Source organism: Pangasianodon hypophthalmus, chromosome 13 (assembly GCF_027358585.1).
Source record: "Pangasianodon hypophthalmus isolate fPanHyp1 chromosome 13, fPanHyp1.pri, whole genome shotgun sequence".
Classification (NCBI taxonomy): Eukaryota; Metazoa; Chordata; class Actinopteri; order Siluriformes; family Pangasiidae; genus Pangasianodon; species Pangasianodon hypophthalmus.
Window position 1 is genome coordinate 20845864 of NC_069722.1, and position 22507 is coordinate 20868370.

The following is a 22507-nucleotide window of genomic DNA, read 5'->3' on the forward strand; positions in this document are numbered from 1 at the left end:
GTTTAAGTAGCACTTGTATTCCTGAGGTAAAATCCTAGCATTACTTATGCAGTGGTACTTATTTTGACTAGCGCATGTGTCCACCTTAAAAAAAACATGGCGGAGAGAACTGTCAATCTTAGTAATGTATTAAGTGGAATGAATAATATCAGAATTTGGAATAAAAAGGTGAAGAAGCAGATTTCAGTGTAGATATCGCTAGCTGTGAAGCTAATTCGAAACACACTGTACTGTCTAGTTATGATAAGAGATAGTGGTAATACAGCAGACGTCAGCCTCCTAACTGGGGATTCCCCCCACTTTAAACTCGCTTTCACTACGTCAACGATGTCTGTTAGAGTGTAACATTAGCCACAAGTGATTGCTAGAAAAACGGGCAGAAAGGAAATGTTTTCATTATGCCTCATGTTGCCTCCACCCTCTACAGCTTCACTCTCTCGAGTCAGTAAAGAAGCAGGAGGAAAGGAGCTTGACCATGTCTTTAGAGCTAGTTCAGAAACGATTGCTGTTTGCTTTGTAAAGACTCACGTGCGCACTGATTGTGATAATACACTTGATTGTGACTGGTTGGTGCAGACGGTTATAATGGTGGATGCTCCATCTGTTCATGATTCTGTGTTGTACACAGCCATTGGGTGTGGGAGCGAGTGTGTAGAGATGTGGAGATGTGTGTGTGTGTGTGTGTGTGTGTGTGTGTGTGTGTGAGCGACAGAGTTAGTAATTCATGTGTTAAACGGTAGTCGTAGCCCCTCTATTAGACCCCCATAAATTAGATCTGACACCGTCTATGTACCATGCAGAGGTCCAAAAGTCTGAACGCTCTACTGTTTTATGCTCCATTAATCTTCACTAATAGCTTAAATATGTGTTTTTATCAGCGCAGAGCAGCGGGTCGATATGTGCGGAGGAGCAGATCGATAAAATGAAAAAGGAATGTACTAATAAATAAGTGGTTCTGAATAAAATACAAAATAAATAGCTCAATAAAAACATGAAGAAATCTCCAAATAAGGTATGTGTATTATTTGTTTGTGCTATATATAGTATAGCATTATATATTTTTTTCTTGTAGTTAGTTTTCCTTTATTTATTCTTTTCTGTATTTACGTATCTCTTCATTATTTTAATTTAATTTAATTTTATTTGATAGTTATTAACGCTGTGTTAACAGTATAAGATGTTAGCACCTGAATGAAATATACAAGGCTACAACAATTTATAAAAATGAATAAAATAATATAACCTGATAAATCCTGCTATGAAAATGAAATCTTATCAAATTTTAGGCTCAGTTTTAGTGTAGGCTTAGTGTATTATAACGGCTGAAGTTGAACTCATTCTTGGTTGTGCACTCAGAACTTTCGACCCTGCTGTAATTGGGGTTGCTGGTATTTGGTCTGAGAGTGCGTGTGTGTGTGTGTGATTTGGTAGACGTGCTGTCTGCTCCTCCGTCCTTGAACCAAACGGCTCCTGATAAAACCATCTGCCAGCTGGTACAGTTCATCCCAACACGAGCACAACTACAGTGTTCACCTCGCTCTGTTTAAACATCTACAGCTGTCTGAGGAAATCACAAGCTCCCCAAGCAAGATATTCTGCCTTATTTCAGAATTTAAAAAAAAGACAAATAAGAATTAAATCAAATGTGACCTTGGAAGAAAAAAAATTCTTATAATAAGTTTAGCATTTATCTACTTGTTTGTGAATTCTTAACGCAGACAGTTTGGTACTGGAGGCGGACGATATCAAAAAATTCCATATCATAATACTTGGAAGACATTTCTATGTTACACAAAATTACTCATGATATAATCTGTAGGTTTGCTAACAAACTGCCAGCAAAATAGTATTCTTTTTTAAAAAAAACTGAAAATAACTTCACAAATCATTTTATTTAAAGTCTAAACAAATAAATTAAAGAATAAATTCCAATCAGTATAAGAAATATATAATAATAAATTACAGCTTTATAGATTCTGTACAAAATTTTATAGATAAAAATATATAAATACCTATAAAATATATATAGATACCTGCAATATCACAGAAAATTATATTGTGAAATAATTTATCAGGATACATATAATTTATCAGGATACATATACATATATTATATCTTCATACTGGCCAGCACTGTTTGGAGCATTGTTTGAATTTTGGTACATTTCGGAATTACTTTTACAAATATGCTGAATATACAGTGTAAAACTTATGGAACGTAGACAAAAACTCTTAACACTCTTAACAACAACCTGAGCGTTTTGTGACAAAAAGATATAAACATTAGTTAAAGGTGCATTAGGTAAGATTTCTCAAAACCTGTCAAGATTAGATTGTATCACTTATATAGGTGGAGCTGAGTAAGATTTGAATGATTTTTTCCCCTTTTCCCCCACCCATGAACACAAAGCGGTGGTTCAACTAGAGTTAGCATTAGCAAGGATTGTCGTGACATCACTTTCAAGGACACTACAAATATAACACTATAAACTATAATACTCTAAACAAAATCCGGCCCATAATGATTTATGAGAATGGTCACGAGTCCTTTTTTCTTCATAATATGTGGTATTAGCATGCTAGCAGGGTGCGAAGTGAAGGAGTGTGAGGGACTGTCTATAAAATGATTGAAAGTATAGCCATGTAAACACAAATATGTATTCTGGACTGTAACGCAGTTTTCCAAAGGGATGTTCCCTGCCAGATGATAGTTTTCCAATGAGGCCATGGCTTAAACCATCATTTTTTATCATGTTCTACATATTTTCTCAGCTTATTCATGTTCCATCCATCCAGTTTCTGTATCGCTTATCCTACACAGGGTCACAGGGAGCCTGGACCCTATCTCAGGGGACTTGGAGCACAAGGCGGGGGACACCCTGGGCGGGGTGCCAACCCATCACAGGGCACAATCGCACACATACACACACACTCACACACCCATTCACACACTACGGACAATTTAGAGAGGCCAATCAGCCTACAATGCATGTCTTTGGACTGGGGGAGGAAACCGGAGTACCCTGAGGAAACCCACAGTGTACTGGGAGAACATGCAATCTCTGCACACAAAGGGCGGAGACAGGATTCGGACCCCCACCCCTGGAGGTGCGAGGCAAATGTTCTAACCACTAAGCCAACATGCCCCCCCTTATTCATATTATTAGTAAGAAAATCGAATACTGCACCTTCAACTAATAATTACGCAAAAAGGGATACATTATTAGCTAGAACAATAATTAGCTATTTTTTGCAATTATGAGAAAGCAAAACATAACTGTAGTGTATTACGATAGTGCAACGATAGTGCGCTTACATATTATAAATGATTCTAACATTTTAATATCAACACGTCACACCAGTTGACGCACTTTTCCACTTTTAACTACGACTAAATTGACATTAATATGATTCGTTATTAATAAGTGCTCATACGTACAGTGAGAGAAACGTGTCTACCGGTCGGTCCCTTTAGAAGTAACTGTCTGTCAACACCTCAGTTTGGACGGATGCTATAAACACCGGCTGTGAGCATCTTCAAAGTCCACCACGTAGGTTTTAAATGTTTTATTTGCACTTTCTGCGTGTGTTAGCTTAGAAGCGAACGAACAAACAAGCGCGTGTTCAAAGTCTCGGCCGTGTTTTTAAAACAGCGGCGGGCTTTTGTTTTGGTTCATTTGCGAGCTGTCTTAAAGTGTTTAGTCTGCTGTGTTAATGTTTGGCTTCACAACTATACTGCATTGCACATTGTTTCACACACACTCTCTCTCTCACACACACACACACACACACACACACACACACACACACACACACACACTACAGAGATCTAGGTTGTGTTTTACTGACATGACTGAATATGTGAATATTACTAATTACCAGGTTTTACGCTGTTAATGCTTGGAAGAGAGGGTTTCTAAGCATCTGTGCAGCAAATGTGTGTGTTTCTGTCCAAATATGGCGCCCATCATGGTTGACTTCCCTCAGCAGTCTGTGTTCACACGCAAGGAGTTTCGTCAGTCCGAATGAACTCATTCCGATCGCAGGTTCCAACAGAGCTGTTTATTTTTTCACCCTATACTCTGTCGACAGTCTCTGTTTATGTGTGTAGGACCATTGTGTGCATTAACGTTATAGTGCTCGTCCACCGGACAGCTCGGGACTAGACGAGAACCTCTGTCCTTTTCCCACTGTGTAACAACAGAAGTTCTCAGGAGATTGTGCGGTCATGATGTTTATCCCATTGTATCAAGACACTGTTGAACTCTCAATTCTGATTGTTCAAAACGTATTGATTTATTTTCTATAACAGCAGCTCTGACAGAATTTCCATCTATTATATAAATCACAGGTTTATATTATTGCGCTTGTTGTAATATGTTAGTTTCTATAGTAACAACGTACATGGGGACTTGTATAGTGGACACGCATAAACAGGTTAAAAATGGGTTGATATGGCGAAGTTTTGTGGAAAGAGTCTCCAGCGTCAGCACTTTGCGACAGTACGAGGTAGAGCAGAGCGTTTTCCGACACGGGAAGGTCTTCAAGACAGAAGACTTTGCAGTTTCTAGGCAACATGACAAGCTGCATCTTTTTTTGTCTTACTAACAAATAAAACGAGAGGCTGATGAGGAAACGGCTGTTTATAGCTGCTTTCACATAAGTGAACAGTTGTTTCACAGAATTTGTACAACATTAAACGTAACTATAAATGGATTAAATCTATGATGTTCTGTAATAAATAAAAATTTGAAACCATTTTCAAATTGCTATGGTGGTATGAGAGCAATAAAACACTTTGGGACATGCTGTTATTGGAAAATAATCGACTTCGGGGCACATCACACCACTGTGTCATTGATTATTTTCCTATAACAACACACGTTATGTTTTATCCCTCATGTAATCACTAGTTGACCCTATAAATTTGATTAATCTTTTATGTGAAATATTACTTTTACGTGCAATATTACTAAGCAAAATCTTATCATTTAATTGAAACAATATTGTTTATCAAGCTTGTAAAATGTCTCAACAATAAATAAAATGTTTTATATTGTTATTGCCTATTTGATAGAGCTAAAAATTGACAGTTTTGCTTACTTGTTTAATTTTGCTTACTTGCCTGCTATGTTAATGTTGACATTTATGTTTCTAATTGCTCTTAACATTAAAAAAGCCTCATTAACACTAACAGGAGAAGCCACAGTAGAAAAACTTTGAGGTCTGATTGAGCTTTTACTTGACATTTGGTTTTATGTGAAGAGACGAAGCAGCCGACCACAAAGAACTTTCCGGGGTTTCCATTGTACTCGATGAGAATGTTATCATTCAGGCACTGTTGAAGACTGCCTATTCAATAGAAAAGTGATTATTACTGACTTGTGATACTTCTATGACGATTGCATTTGACACATTGATGAGGTGTACTATTTCTAGCTTCACTTAAATGTCTCCGTTTGGTGTTCATGGTACCCTGGCATGACGTTTAACCCAATTCAGCACTGGAAACAATGACTAGTGACTCGTATCTTCATGAAGTACCAGTGCTGAATTGGTTGTGTAATATTCTTGTATGATGACCCAGGTAGGTGTATAAACCAGTAACTGTGTCTGTGTGTGTGTGTGTGTGTGTGTGTGTATGTGTGTGTCATGTTTGCTTCTGAGTGCCACGTAGTTGAACGGGATCAAGTGTAATCGATGCCTTTGAAGCTTTTTCCACTGAGTAGGAGGAATGAGAGAGCGAGAGAGAGAAAGAGCAAGCAAGCATTAGAACAGCCTCACCGTTACACTGCAGTCTGTCATTTAGCGCTGGTGGTGAGGGAGAGGGAGAAAACGAGGGAGAGGCTGAAAAGAGAAATGATAATGGAGAGACTGAGAGAGAGAGGCATGTGCTGTGGGGATAAGGAGGGATGAATGGAGGAAGCTCTATCTGTCTCACTCTGTCGTTCTTTCTTCCTCCTCGCTCTCATCCTCCTTCAGTTCCCTAACTTGTCTCACCTCGTCTTTCTCCATCTCTCTCGCTCTCTCTCTCTCTCTCTCTCTCTGTCCTTTATTTCCCTAACTCTCCCTCTCTCTTTTGTGCTGTCTTCCACTCTGTTTCATTCTTTCCTATTCTCATCCCACTTTTTATTATATGTCACTATCTTTCTCCATTCATCTCTCTCTCTCTCTCTCTCATTCTCAGTGACCATCTATTTTCTTCACACCGTTGCCGTAGCAGCCATAAGGTGATAGAACCACAGCAAACGTGCAAACAAAAACATGTAAACAAGACAATGCTGACAATACCAACTCTCATTGTGTTTCTGTGTTTGTCTCTCTCAGGGTTGAGTTGACTCAGCACATTTGTGTGTGTGTGCATGTGTGTGTGTGTGTGTGTGTGTGTGTGTGTGTGTGTGTTGGGGGGTATAGGGGGTCACGATAAACCTTATTTGACAGATTAGAGAGAGACATAGACAGACTGAAACAAAAAAGTTCCCGGTTGCCAGAGTTATTACATTGTTTATTTATGAATGAAAGATAGATAGGGTTGATAGACATGGAAAGAGAGAGAGAGAGAGAGAGAGTGAGAAAGAGAGAGAGAGACTAAAAGAAAATACAAAATTAGACACCCTCAATCCATTTTTCCATACTAAGTGAACCATAAAACCTGAATGAAAAGATTTACACTTGGCTGAGTTGATAAACGTGGATTATGAATAATGACAAGATGCAAAAAAAAAAAAAAAAAAGGTGCTGGATTTTCTTTAATTAAACAGTGACATAAGTCACATGTTTCAGCACTATTTCTTGATATACAGTGGATATAAATTGCACACACACCCTGTTTTTTTCCACCTTTAATGTGACTTAGCAACCAACAAAATTCAAGTGAAAAATAATTAGAAACATTTAGGATTGAGATCTGGCTTGTTATCAAAAAATAAATTTTTTCTTCATCTTCTAACAGTGGCCTGCCAGGTTTTTGCCAAAATAGATTGGTATTTGAGTCCCTCTATCTTGACTAAAGCCCCAGTCCCAGCTGAAGAGCAGCAGCAGCCACATAGCATGATGCTGCCACCACCATGCTTCACTGTGGGATATGATGTTCTTTGGGTGATAAGCTGTATTGTTTTTTGCCAAACATATCTTTCTTATCTTATCTTTCTTTTCATACGCAGGCTGTGCACTTTGGGTATTAGATATACTGTTTTGTCCCTAATCACTTTTACTACGTGACTGTAGGCAAAGAAACACAGATTCATTTTTAATTTTCTTTTCTTTCATTAATTCATTTTAAGATGGCAAAAAATTTTAATTGCACACACACATACACACACACGCACACACACATACACACACCTGAAGATTGGCTGGTACAATTGGAAAGATTTCAAGCCACACACACGCACATATACACACACTGTGGAAGTGTGTAAATTTTAAGGACAGAGCACCTACATGTGCTCCAAACATCTTTATTAACTGATGGTCTGCTTATCCATTTCAAGATGTCCCTCTGAGGATGGAAGGAGAGTGAGATACTGATTACTTCTTGTCCCACATGCACTGCTGAGTCAGCACTCATCTCGCACCCATCAATATATCCAAGGACAGGAAGATTAAGAGAGAGAGAGAGAGAGAGAGAGAGGTTTAAGCATGTTCCTCAGTCAGAGCTCCTGGTTTGTCTGCCTTCGAACTCAGTGAACCGAATTATAGGATGTGTAAGGAATAGAACAGGATGAGACATGCTGTTATATGAAAATAATCAGCGACGGAGTGGTGTGATGAAGTGGGGCTACTGTTACCACCCAAAGTTAATCGTTTTCCAAAAACAGCATGTGTTCTTGTGTCAGAAAACTCAAAGTTACAGCTTTACCTCAGATTGTTATACAGCAAACCTCCCCACATGTCTCCCTACAGCAAACCTCACCATCACAATGATTATATGAATTTATGTGAAGCATCCACCATAAAAGTCCCTGTGTAACTTGTTATAGAAATGATAACGCATCAGAACCGGCGCATTAATACAAAACATGTCATTTGCCCTACAGCCGGAACTACAGCTGTTATAGAAAATTACCTTCAAATTACTCTCAAATTTCCTCAAATTGCCTGTCCTCAAGCACACACGAGAACAACAGGAAAGGGACCAGTTTTATGGTACAGTGCTGTGAAACCAACTGCATTACATTTGGATATAATTTTATGGGACAGAAGAGACATCTCTGTGTGTAATGAGACGGTGTGGTGATGAAGTAGGGACACAGATAGGAACCGAAAACCAAATGTTGGGAAGGATACACCAGTGATGTCCTCAAAAGCTCTGTGCTGGAACTGTGCTGTTTTTCTCAGGATACTCAGGATATTAAACATATTTTAATAAGAACCATTTTTCTTTTCAGTGGCTAAGAAACACAATCTAGATGTTGGGAAGCAAGTTCTGTCTAGTGCTGGTGTTCCCCAAATACCTGTCATACTCACGTGAAGTGAAAATGAATTGAAAACTCATTGTTACTTAAGTAGCTGCTTAAGCTGCTGTGAAATGCTCAATGTAGCTAAGAGTTCCCTAAAATGAGTTTTAAATAAACTGTGAAGTTATCGTTGGGATAGCTAAACACAGACAGACAGACAGACAGATAGATAGATAGATAGATAGATAGATAGATTTATTCCCAGAGGCAAATTCACAAATAGCTAGTTATGTAGTTTTTTACATTTATGCTAACATTCAGAGAATGTTAGGAACTTCCTGCTTCTGACTCAATCTCTCTTTCTCTCTCTCCCTCTCTCTCTCTCAGGTGCGTATTGTTGCCGCTTTTGAGCTGCACTCCTCCTCCTCAGGCCCTGTTTTTGCTTGTCGACTCCATAGACGAGGGAATGAAAGGGGGCGGGACGGAGTCCAGCTCTGGCCCCTTGAACCCACGCAGCATCGGCGAGCTTCTCTCTTCCCATCATGAACTCCTCCCACCATGGCTCCTCCTCATCTGCTCCGCCCGCCGCCAGAACAAAAACATCACCAAGCTTTTTACAGGTAAGCTTACTAGCACACATCTCAATAATCACACAGTTGGGTTCCTAAATAACAAAAATAGCAGGCAGAGAGGCCATGCCCTGTTCATTGGGACTGACAGGCACAAAGGCCACGCCCCCTTCATTGGGACTGACATGCACAAAGGCCACGCCTCATTCCCTGGGACTGATGGCACAACGGCCACGCCCCCTTCATTGGGACTGACAGGCACAAAGGCCACGCCCCCTTCATTGGGACTGACAGGCACAATGGTCAAACTCCCTTCATTGGGACTGACAGGCAAAAACCACGCCTCCTTCACTGGGACTGAGAGGCACAAAACCACGCCTCCTTCACTGGGACTGACAGGCACAAAGCCCTTCTACCTAGTTGTGTTCATGAGTCTAATTTTGGTCTAAAGTAAGTGTGTGTGTGTGTGTGTGTATGTATTGATTGGGTTGTTACATCTGCTTTCAAATTAGCACTGATTCTCCAAGCACACACACACACACACACATACACACACACAGCTCAATCGACGAGTTGATTATACACTGTGAATAGAGGAGGAAACGAGGTCAAACTGGCCTAAAATACATGTGTGTGTGTGTGTGTGTGTGTATTAAATGCCTTAGCTGTAATTTATTTGGTTGTCAGGCATATGGACTTGCATATATCATGCAGTTTTGTCTGTGTGTGTGTGTTGGCTGTAATTAATGTGGTTGTCAAAGAAGTATGTGACCATGCATACATAGTGCAGTTTCTGTGTGTGTGTGTGTGTGTGTGTGTGTGTGTGTCTGTGTTTTATAAGTTGCTTATGCCAAAAACAACAGTGTATAACTTTAAATAAATCTTGTGTATCTGTTTTATGTGTGCATTAAAACTTGCTGTAGTCCCACTATGTGTTTTAGTATGTGTCATGTCGTGTGTGTGTGTGTGTGTGTGTGTGTGTGTGTGTGTGTGTGTCTGTTAGGTCTAAGATTCCAGGCAGAGCTGACATCAGTAGTAGTGCTACTATGTGTTTGTACTGCATAATGCAAAGAAGATCGCAAAAATCATCAACCTTAATGTTTTAAATTATTTATTTATCGACGGCAGTGTTTATGTTGCTGCCCAGAATCCCGTTCTCACTTGCCAAACTGTCGTACTTTTTTTTACACACCTCGATCTCGTGAGTCAGCAATGCTGTCAAATGAAATGAATTACAGCTGAAAGAAACAACACTAATCGTTTCCTGTTACACATAACTCTTTACACGTTCCGTTTAACGTCTGTTTTTATTTCGGAGCAAGGCGTCCTGACAAGAAGGGTCATCTTTTTTTAGCCGTAACCAAAAATGCATTACAGGTTTTTTTGGGTTTCATTTGGATTTCTATCCCTCTATCCCTGCTACGTTTCTTTCTCTCGGTCTTTTTCTCTCTCTTTCTTTCTCCTCGTTATCAGTCTAATAGACGGTAAGAGGCTCAGACACACTGTGGTCTCCATAGCAGATGCCTCAGGCCTGTAATATATGGGTGTGTGTGTGTGTGTGTGTGTGTGTGTGTGTGTGTGTGCGCTAAGCTACAGGATCTGCAGGATCAGTCAAGGCTCCTGAAGACTAATGTTAGTCGGGGTCAGCCACAGAAAACTTATTTCACCGTATTAGCACTCACCTGAACATGTTCAATTATAAATTCTATATCTGTGTGTGTGTGTGTGTGTGTGTGTGTGTGTGTGTGTTCCCCTGCAGCAATTAGCGTTTACGATAACACTGCAGCCCACAGCTCAAACACTTCATACATAATTGCAGTGTCTCTTTTGACACCGTGTGTGTGTGTGTGTGTGTGTGTGTGTGTGTGTGGGTCATAGAGAGGGAGCATATGAATATGTAACTGTATGTATGTATATATTTCTGCATACAGAATACTGCATGTGTCTATTTGAACAGACACAGTCAGAAATCATTAGTGTGTGTGTGTGTGTGTGTGTGTGTGTGTGTGTAACACTGCACTGTTACTCCTCATCCTTTGGTGAATAATTACAGTACGTGTTGTTCTGTGGATTTCTTTGCACTGAAAATATTTTTGATTCATGTCTAAAACTTTAGGAGTGTTGAAGATTTGAATTTGAATTCCAACTGCCATTTGATGATGTCATACTGGGCGTTACAGGAGCTGACCAATCAGCCGCTTACTTACTCACTTACTTACTTACTTAATTATTTACTTACTTATGTACTCTCCTAATTATTTACTTCCTTTCACATTTACTCACATACTTATTTACTTTTTATTTACTCTCTGATTTGTTTACTTACCTATTTATTTACTCAGTTATTTACTTACTTAAATACTTACTTATTTACTTACTTAAATGTATTTAAAAATGTACTTACTTATTTACTTTCTTACATACTTTTTTTTCTTTCCATTTATTTACTAATTTAATTTCTTGTTTATTTATCTACTTTTTAACCTATTTACTTACATATATTCATATTTATTTACTTACGTTTTTATTACGTACTTACTTATTTATATACTTATTTGTTCTCTTCCATATTTACCTATATATTTATTTACTTATTTATTTCAATTCCATCCATCCTTTTTTTTTTTTTTTTTTACTTTGCTTTTTTCTTAGCTCTTTCCCTCTATTCTGTCATTTTCTTTTGTGGTCTTTTTCCTCTGTCTATCCCTCCTTATTTTTTCTTTTATTCCTTTTTCCCCCTCTCTGTCTTTGTCTTTTTTGGGTTTTTTTTCTCCGTGAGTTTTACTCTCTTTCAAAAACGGTTCTATCTTCTCAGTATGACAGGCCACTGATTTATTTTTTTTTGGTTCTGTGTGTGTGTGTGTGTTTGTGTGTGATAGGTGATATTACAGCCCTCATATCCCATCATGCACTTGTACCCTGTAATGGATCTGTGATGACAGACGCCATCCATTCTCTGTGTGTGTGTGTGTGTGTGTGTGTATATGTGTGTGTGCTCGCCTATGTTCATATCTACATGGCTTTGTGTGTAAGACTAATGCCTAAATACTGTTATTTAAAGTGAGTCGCCTAATGACCAGGTAAATTACAAGGGTGTGTACTGACACACACACACACACACACACACACACACACACGCACAGAAAAAAAGGTTATTGTTTTCATTTAAAATGTTTTTTTTAAGTATTACCCATGATGCACTGCAAAAGTATGGTAGGTTAATAAGTTATGGTCTGATGACTTTTCTTTGGTACACAGGATCAGTGTACACCGTCACAAACCACACGATCTTTTAAGGTTTCTCAGCGCTGGTTAACTGTTAAAACGAGAAAAGTCCTCACAGTTGCTAAGATACAAAAGTATGTTAAATGTTAAATTCGTCACAGGTTTATATTAATGCGCTCGCTCTAATAGGTCGTTTCTATAGTAACAACTTACACAGGGACTTACTGTATATGGTGAATGTTCTGCATAATCCGAGCCTAATAATGACTAATAATTTTGTGAAGCTTGTGGCCATATTGTGAACCTGTTATGGAAGGAGTCTCCAGTGTCAGTACTTTGTTTCTCTGTAACATGACAAGCTGCACATAAATGCGTGCAATCATTTAGATGGTGACACTTTCTGTGAGGAGATTATTTATTTAGTTTTTTGTTTATTTAGCATTTATGGAAGAAGTCTCCAGTTTCAGTCAGAGGTAAAGCTGCACTATTTTGTCTTATTAAATTCAAGAGACAGCTATTTATAGCTGCTGTAACATAAGCGATAACAGGAAGTAACCTGTTTGGTAGACAACCAACAACATTAAAAGTAACTATAAATGGATAAAACATATGACATACTTGAATTACTAAAAACATTTACAAAAAAATCGTAATAAATAATAAAACACCTCAGGATGCTGTTATTGGAAGATGTTTAACTTCCGGATGGTAACTCCGATTCATGTCAGGACACATCACACTGCCTTGTTGTTGAGTCATGTTTGATTCAATACTTATTTGACACAAAGTGAGTATATTTTTAAGAAAGGCTCTGTGGAGACAGATGAGCTGAACTATATGGAATGTTTTTTTTTTTTATAGTTTCCACCAAGGAAAATTGTTCAAATCTAGAAACGACCTTCTAGTAGTTTCTAGTAGACGATAATGTCAACATGGAGCCCTGATATTATGATATATACATTTATACAGGAATATATACATGAGGGGTTGCCTTAGTAATGCTGCAGTAGTCGTTGACTGCGAGCCTGTGGTCTTATGTTGAGCATGTCAGCGCCCGTCCTTAATAGCAGGATATCAAATATGCTTTAGTTGTGACTGGCATGGAATAAAAGTGTATTGGCGTGAGATTAAGCACACCATTGTGTCAAGGAGAAGGTGATGTTTTAAGCTACCTCGCACTCTCACATTAGGTGAATAAATTTGCAGGTGTATGTTAATCTGCAGACGTATTGCTGGCACACACATGCACACACACTCACACATACACTAGCATGCACAATCTGCTATCCAGACACCCTTTGAATTTGAACATAAATGGAAACAGCAGAGAACACGATTACTGTATTATCCACACGCATCCAACACGCTTGATCGATGATGATACAGGCTGATTTATGTACTTTGGCAAATCTGAAACTCCATATGGTCATGCTGATAAAACTACTTCAACATGAGTTGTTGAACTGAAATAGGGTTCATTTTGCACACACACACACACGCATGCACAAAGGGCTTTTATTAAAGGGATTTAGCGTTTAAGCCATGCACAAAACCTGTGGAAAAACAAGTGATTAAGCAAAGTGTTTGTCTCGCACTGCTAAGCAAATCCCACACACTGCCAGGTTTACGTGAATTAGTATGTGCTACAGTCTCTCGCTGTGCTCATGTGAAGAGATTAAGTGTACATGCTGGTTATGGCATGAGACAAAATTTCAAATGATGCAATCTTGGTGTGTGTGTGTGTGTGAGAGAGAGAGAGAGAGACAGAGCGAGAGAGAGAGCGAGAAGCAAACACACTGACAATACCTCAGTAACTTTTGTGTGCGAGAGCAAATGTTGTAAACATGATTTCTTGAAGCAGAACATTCCCAGAGGTGCCAATATTTAGGGTTCAGCCATAGCATTTTGACAGCAATATGGGCGATATGAATTTAGGGACGCTGCAATAATTACATGCTGTATTTTCTGCAATTGTTCACTATCTCAGCTGAGGTTTTGAAATGCTACTACATACGCATCTGCATCCACGTTCATAAAAACACCAAAGTTCCACCACTGGTACTGAATGAGCGCATGCAGCAAGTTTTGCAGAACAGTCTGGATGTCTATGGTGTATGGAAAACGAATACCATGCATGCCTATATTGAATGTCTTATTTTGTATCCATCAACATGACAGATGGCCTTCAGAATTTTCCATCAGCGCTTTTAAAATGCTTTAAATGACAGGACAATTGCGGTTAACACAACCCCTGGGTCAGAACAATTGCAAATATAATTGGGTCAGACCAATCACAAATATAATTTGACCAGCAGATAAAGGGATTTCACCGAAGGGGAAAGGACACATTCAATCACAAATGTAATTTGACCAGCAGATAAAGGGATTTCACCGAAGGGGAAAGGACACGGGGCATGAAAGACATGCATTTGCTTATTGTAGCGATTACTTACAATTGCTTTGACCTGTGAATTCACGAGACTCAGTCTTGTGAGCCAATAGAAAGCAAGTAGGAGGGACCGTTGGTTAAAAAAGAAAAAGGATATTTTTTACCATTGCATGGCAAATAAAAAAAGATATCTGACAAAAAAAAATGTGCTTTTATGGTAATGTTCAGTTTTTTCTCTCTTAGCCCCTCTGCATACCATTGAGCCAATCAATGCCATTGGATGTCATCTCTGTGTCCCGAAAAAAAATGGCATTGCATAATCTAGGTCCTACCAGGGAAACCATTGCAACCAGGAATAAACAATAAAGAGTAACCTAAGACAATAGAGGCACCTTTCAATGATATACCAGATTAGCTAGCTATATTACTGAATGTTAGCTAGCTTATAGTGTCATCCTGAGAGCTGGAGGCTCAACTCGACTCACTATCTAGGCGCCTCTAAGTAAGTCCGCAGTTGAAGGATGGTTCTTCCGTGACTAATTAACATTGGTTCTATGGCAATGAGTCACACACTATATGCTGAGACCAACCATAGAGGAATTACTGTGGTCTTACTCATAGACAACCCTATGATAGTAGCAGATCCCGCCCCGAGGAGATTGATTGACAGCTAGAATAAAACTCACCAGGATAAATACATGAGTATAAATATATGAGAAAATATAGAATATGGAATTAATATAACATAATGACATTGAAAGAGATGTCTGTATGTATGTATGTGTGAGAGAGAGAGAGAGGGAGAGGGATGTGTGAAATATTGCTCTGAAACAGAATTTCTGACAGAATTTGTGGTTATGTGAGCAAATCTGTCCCGTTTCACTGCGCTTGCATCAGCAAGAGTAAAAAAATGAAACATCTCAATACAGTATAATGAGTCTCTCTCTCTCTTTCTCTCTCTCTCTCTCTCTCTCTCAGCCCCTCTGTCTTTCTTCTCATCACCGTCTCTCTCAATCTATTTCTTTCTCTGTCCTTGTTATCGTGAAAGTCTCTTCATAAGTCTCTCTCAATTTTTATTTCTCTGCTTCTACCGTACTAGATTGTCTTTCTTTCTCTCTCTCTCTTTCTGTCTTTCTCTTTCTTTATTATTCAAAGACATGTTCAAACCTGATTGCCGTTGACTGAAATCAGCTTGTTATCTAAAATTATCACCTACAAAAACCTTTGCATTTTCTACATACTTAAAGTGGTTGGTTTCATTGTGATAAAGATAAATGATCTAAATCTTTTTTTTAAATAATAATTGTTGCCATGGTCACAGTGTGAGGACTGAACTGATATATAAGGAATAAAGCCCTCTGTACTGAAGTCTTTCTCATGGCAGAAAAGGTAAAGTTACAGCTTTACCTCTGACTGCTACAAAGCGCTGACACTGGAGATTCCTTCCATGACTGTTAAATAAACGTCTCCTAACGGAAAAACGTTTTTCTTTGTTAAATGATGACACGTTTTTTTCATCCGTTATTATTAGTCTCAGATTATGTGAGTTACTATAGAAACGCTAAGGTATTAGAACGAGCGCATTAATATTACTATGAGCGCATTCTGACCAATCAGAAGCAAGTATTCAACAGTGATGTGGTGTTAGCTGTTGTTGTCTCTTAATGGCAAACATCTGATATTGCATATAGCGTTGTTTGTTATCATTTATCATTCATACTGCTTTCAGCCAATCAGAACACGCTTTTAGATTTGAGCCTCATTAGAGCAGTACGACTGGCCAAAATTTTGGTAACTGATAAAATAAAATGCAGTTAGTGGACATTGACTTTTTCTTCTGTACACGTATCTATGTGTAGCAGATGCCAGAAAGGAGGAGGGATGAACAAAGAGAGAGAGAGAGAGAGAGTGTGTTTCTGTTTTCATTCTGGCTCTGATGGCCTTGAGATGGCTTGTTGAGAAAAACAAGGTCCATTTGGGATGCTGCCGCTTCCAAATGTGCCCCTGACATCCAAGACTGTGTTGCCTTATGGCTGACACACACACACACACACAGACACACACACACACACACCGTCTGTCTATAGTTTGTCATCTGATCACTGCGAGGGTTGAACAGTGCCTGTGTGTAGCGCAGGAGCTCAGGATCCATTTGCCTAAACAGCAGCAGGTGTGGCTGAACACACAACTCCATCTCTCATTCCAATCAGCACAGCAGCTGCTAGCAGTGTGTATGTGTGTGTGTATAAAAGATCCAAGAGATTTTTCATTAAGTTCAGAGTAAGGTCTACACCAACAGTGCAGTCCAAATGAAATGATTTTTAAATATTGATATTCAAGTTTGCCTAAACATATTGGCTGAAGTATGAAATATTTTGTTACTGTACTAATTGTAAAAGACAGAGAGAAGTGAGCTGTAAAAGTGAGCTGTTTTTTGTAACCTGTTCATAACTATCTGTGAGTACCTCCATTGGTCTATTGGTTTGTGTAACATTTTGACAATTTGACAATATAGAAGTAATGTTGTTAGGACAATTTGTTGTTTTTTTCAGTTAAAAAATGGTTGTTGCTCAGCTGTATTATCTATTGTATAGATTTATATCAGCTAATATCTGGAATGTTTAATGAGTAAGGAATTAAATATGGTGGGATACAATGGCTTGGCACGAAGCAGAGATACTGTTACCAACCTGAAGTTGATTATTTTTCTACAGCAGCATGCCCCTAAGTGTTTCGTCATTCTTACAACACAGCAATTTGCCAACTATTTTTGTATTAATTAAAGAAGGACAAGTTAAACTTTCGATCTGTTTTTAGTTACATTTTTGTCAAACATGCACAAAACAAGTTCTGTTATCACTCACGTTATAGCAGCTGTACATATAATTATTCCCTTTGCTAGCCTCTTCTTTTCTGTCTTAATAAGCTGAAAATATTTCAAGTTCCTGAGAAACAACAAGCTGCGAAGTCCTCTGCCCTGAAGACTTACCTGTGTCTGAAAACGTAAAGTTACAGCTTTACCTCTGACTGTTCCAAAGTGCTGACACTGGAGACTTCTCCCAAAAAAGTCTTAAACAAACATCTCACAAAGGTCAGGTGCCCACAAACATCTGTCCATATTGTGTATTTTAGGGTAAATTTTCCACATATGGTCCTTAAGCACAGTGTAAACAACTTCTTTCCATTCTCTGTACTATCACAAGTAATCACAAGACTACACTATATGGCCAAAGGTATATGAACACCTGACCATCACACCCATATGTGGTTCTTCCCCAAACTGTTGCCACAAAGTTTGAAACACATAGTTGTACAGGACGTCTTTGTATGCTGTAGCATTACAGTTTTTCTTCACTGGAACTAAGGGTCCCAAATCTGTTCCAGCATGACAATGTACCTGTGCACAAAGCGAGGTCCATAAAGACATGGTGTGCCAAGGTTGGAATGGAAGAACTTGAACAGCCTGCACAGAGCCCTGACCTCAACCCCACTGAACACTTTTGGGATGAACTGTAATGCCGACTACATGCCAGACATCCTTGTCTAACATCATGCCTGACCTCACTAATGCTCTTGTGGCTGAATGAGCACAAATCCGCACAGCTACACTTCAAAATATAGCATAAATCCTTCCCAGAATACTGGAGGTTATTGTAATAGCAAAGGAGGACTAAATCTACAATGAGAATTTCAACAAGCACATATGAGTGTGATGTTTAGATGTCCACAAACTTTTGGCCATATAGTGTATCTTGTTCTGTACATTCTGTACATTAAACGTGACCCTGCTCAACAGCCCACACATTCATGTTACGCGAACACCTGCAGAGGGCAACCACACATGCTCACAGATACGAAGACGCAGAAGTATACACTAGATTTATTATGACTAAATGTGAACTTATTATGATTTGTACTTGATCTCGACCTACACCAAAGTCCAATTTACCAGTCAACACCACCATGTGTTGTTGTTGTTGGTGGTTTTTTTAAAGTAATAACACCACAAAGTGTCCATCATACAGTCCCTCCAATAATCTCTCCTTCAGAAGGGCCCTTTGATATAATTGCTTTTCAACACTTCAGTTTGGAGCGACCCTACAGATGGCTGCTGTGGGTGTTCCCCTTTCAACATCCCCGCTGTGGGCTTCATCTCTTCAGAATGGACCACACCACATGTAAGCTGATGTCATGTAAAGCCCAGAGCAATTCGAGTATAATTACAGTATCGCACCGTCAGCTCATGGTGGGTGGTGTTTGATGATTCAGTAGTATGGTGAGTATGTGAGGAGGATGAACATGGTAGGATGAGTCGTGCTTTGTCCTCCTTGTCTCTGACCATATGAGTCAGACACTTTGTTTTGGATTCACCTGTCTCAGTCTGTTTGAGCGTGTTAGTCAGCTGCGTCCTCAGGTGCGCAAACACAACGGAACTCTTTCATTCCACACCATTTTTATAGCCGCTTTTATACAGTTTTAGTGGACTTCATTTTACAAGGGCCGTGGGGTGCACATCTGGACTTCACATTATAGTATGTTTCCAGTGCATCAGGTCATTAACACACTGTTCGTGCTGTCTAGGTATGAAGAGTGTATTAGAGTCGTTGAGCTCTCTTGCTGTAATAAACTTGATTCCAGTCATGCGTTCATAAACACACCTTTCATGAGGATAAACTGCATTTTAGATAGTCAGGTAGTAACTTGTATTACTTCTCAGCTCTAAGACTAAGGTTCTTACTTAACCCTAATTATGTAAGGAATAAAAACTTCAGTGCATGCTGTTATAGGAAAACAATCAGCAATGGGCTGGTAAGATGCAATAACAGCAAAGGTTTCATGTGTTTTAAGTGTTTTATGTTTACTTCTAATACCACAGCAATTCATTAAAGAAACATACCTTTTAGCCCATTATAGTTAATGTTATGGAATATCCGTGAAACAAGTTAGTTCCTGCGATTATGTATGTTATCAACTCTAAACATTTACTCATTTTCTTTTGAAGTTAATGCTACAAAGAAAAGGCAGCTTGGTACCAAGAAACTGGAAATGCATTTGGAAATGGAATCTTACACCTTTAGACTTTCTCTTGGTGGAAAAAATACTGAAACTGGAGACTCCTTCCGTCTTTCCATAAATGCTATATAAAGGACTCCTTACAGAAAATATTACGGTATATGCACAGTGAACACAAATTTGCCATTCTGTATTTCTGGCCCGTTCATTTGAGAGTCCTAAAAAGAATGCACAAAGGATTGTGGGATGGCAAGCGAGAACCTGATTGGTGTGGCGGAAAAAAGTTGAACTGGATTTCAGTCGCATAGCACGGATCAATTGTGACTCAGGGGCCAACGTGCTGTTTTCTGATTGCAAATGGTGCTTTATTTTGCCATATGATGGCAATCTGCATGATTGTAAAGGTCATGTGGCTGGAGGGTTCCCAGACTCTGTGCTCTTGGTGATTTAAAAGCAAGTAGGGGCTGGAGTGCATTAAAAGATTAAAATAACCCGTTTGCTGTTTGTTACTTCGCCCATCAAGGTGGCTAGGTAGCAGAAATAAAAACCTATTTGAAATCCACACTTTCATGATGAAAAGGTTCACTTGGAAACTTCATTGCAGGCAGGCACGCCTCTAAAGAACCAAAAAAACACACTCATTAACACACCAGCACTTTCTAAAATAACTTGGAGGTCCGTGTTCTAGAAAAAAAAATCACCTCAAATTGCACATTGTGAAAGCTGCTAGCAGATGAATAACAAACAATTGGACTTATTCTGTCTAATGTCATTAAATTCTTCAGTGGTTTTAAGAGTTTTGACAGCATAGAGTGGAAAAAGGCTGGACATGTTCAGTGTGGATGTGACGAGCATCAGACTACTTTAAGTGCAATTCAGACGCCTCTTGTAATCCACGAATTAGCGTAGTGCGGTGGATGACTCAAGTGGAAATTGTAGGTCAGCATCTTTGGTTTATGGTATCCCACTAAGAACATAACATACTGTGTCTCTGTGCCTTAGAAGTATCTCAGATTGGTTCTAGTTCATATTATGTTTAATCATATATACTGTATTGTTTCAAATGCTTTGAATATTTACTAGAAAGCCACACCAAGTTTGCAATCCTCCCTTAAACTCTATGAACCCTGAAACTAATGGATGACTTCCAAACCAAACATTCAGACAGCATCTTCAAACAGACAAGGAAATTGTTACAAACAAGCCTGCTAGCCAAAGCGAAGAATATGGGTCAGCCATCAACCATCACCTCCTTTTCTTACCCCTAGAAGGCCTCTTCCTCTTCCTGGAGACAGAGAAACATACAGACACTCTCTCCCACGAATGGTGAGTGTGTATATTCGGGTTGAGGTGGAGGTCTAGGTCAGTGAGACTGGAAATGGATGCAGTCCGATGGGACGTGTCATGGAAAATACTCAACTAATGGCAAAAACAGCTGCTAGCAAGAGAGCAAACATGGTCCATCCTTCTGAAAATGTTCAAATTCCTTTTCTCTATTTATCAAGCATTTCAAAAATTCCTCAAAAAAAAACCAAAACAGCAACAGTAGTATATTTTTTAATTCCATGAATTTTAGATTTAGTAATATGGCAGCAAAAGGCTAGCTTAGACCATTAGATGGCATGCATAATTTAGCGGCCATTTTTTCACTTACTTTCTGTGCTTTTTAAATAGTAGGTTATGAGATATTGCCAAGGCTGTTATTAAGAGATGAAAAAGAGCTATTCTGCAAAACTCACATGGCACCATCGTATATTAAATTTCAAACAATTTCATGATCAGCAACTGCCACTGCATGCTTGCATAGCGCTTCTTTTTTTGTATTTATGACAGCTTTGAGATTTTTAAGTCAAGGTACTTGGTTTTAAGTTTGTACTCCCTTTATCACATTTAAAGGTCACAATTAACCAGATCTAAGGCTAAAATGCTCAGCTTAAGATCTGGCTTCTTGGCAGAGAATATAACAATTCTGATACTTTATCACACACACGCAATTAATTAAAAACAAAGAATTCCTTTCATTGCTTTCCCAGCAGCACAATCTGGATGAAGGCTGAGAAATATGCTAACAGCTTTGTAGGAGTTTGCATGCATGGCTTTTTTTCCCCAGTCTGAGCTAGCGTAGGTCCATGGGAACAGTAAATAAAATCCATGCGTAAATGCCTCAATTGCCCTCGGGCTTCCAGACATGCTGAGATGTGCTTCCACGGGGAAACTGTTCTCCCCTTTTGCCTGGCCAGAGATAAAAGTAAAGGAATTTGCACTTATCAAGAACAAGATGCCTTAGCATGGCAATTCTGTTGCTGCAAATGGTGATTAATAAGCGTCAGAGTTTATATTGATTGGCTTTCATTCCTAAATGCATTTTTAGTGTGTACAGTAACTCTAAGAACATTTCAGACTCCTTTGTGTTTCACGGTTCAGTTACAGGAAATGCTACGGCTCTTTAGCTGTTTATTTTATGTGAGAGGAAAAATTCCATTTATCCCTGCTATATAAATAGACCTTTGATCCTTGAGGGATGAACTAGAACCGTGTTTTGTATACTGTGTATGACCATGTTGTCTGCCCTGGAAGGTCTGCTTTTATCAGTGTTGTAATGTTTGAACATATTTGTGTGTTTGTGAGTGTACATGCCCTAATTTGTTGTACTATTATGGGTACACATCTGGGAACTGTTATAATCCAGCTAGTCAGAGGGGTCATTGGGTGCGTTCAAGTTAAAACGTGATGTTCAGTATAAAATATAGGTCAGTGCTGTTGAATGAATGAACTTGCTAGGGTGTTTCCAAACATGATTACTATGTTTTATTCCAGAGATCATTCCAGTAGTTTTTACATGCTTATCTCCTATAGACGAACATCTTGTGTAATACAATGCATCATTGAGAAAGTTCTGTGTTAAACTGTGC

At 38.9% G+C, this 22507-nt stretch overlaps 1 protein-coding gene across 1 annotated transcript in view; it reads left to right on the top strand.

Moving 5' to 3' along the window:
- Positions 1-22507, top strand: part of ankrd50 (ankyrin repeat domain 50) — a 35162-nt gene that overhangs the window by 5951 nt on the left and 6704 nt on the right. Inside the window, exon 3 of the mRNA XM_026916633.3 lies at positions 8787-9019. Coding sequence (XP_026772434.1) covers positions 8787-9019 — 233 coding nt within the window. The remainder of the gene's footprint in view (positions 1-8786; positions 9020-22507) is intronic.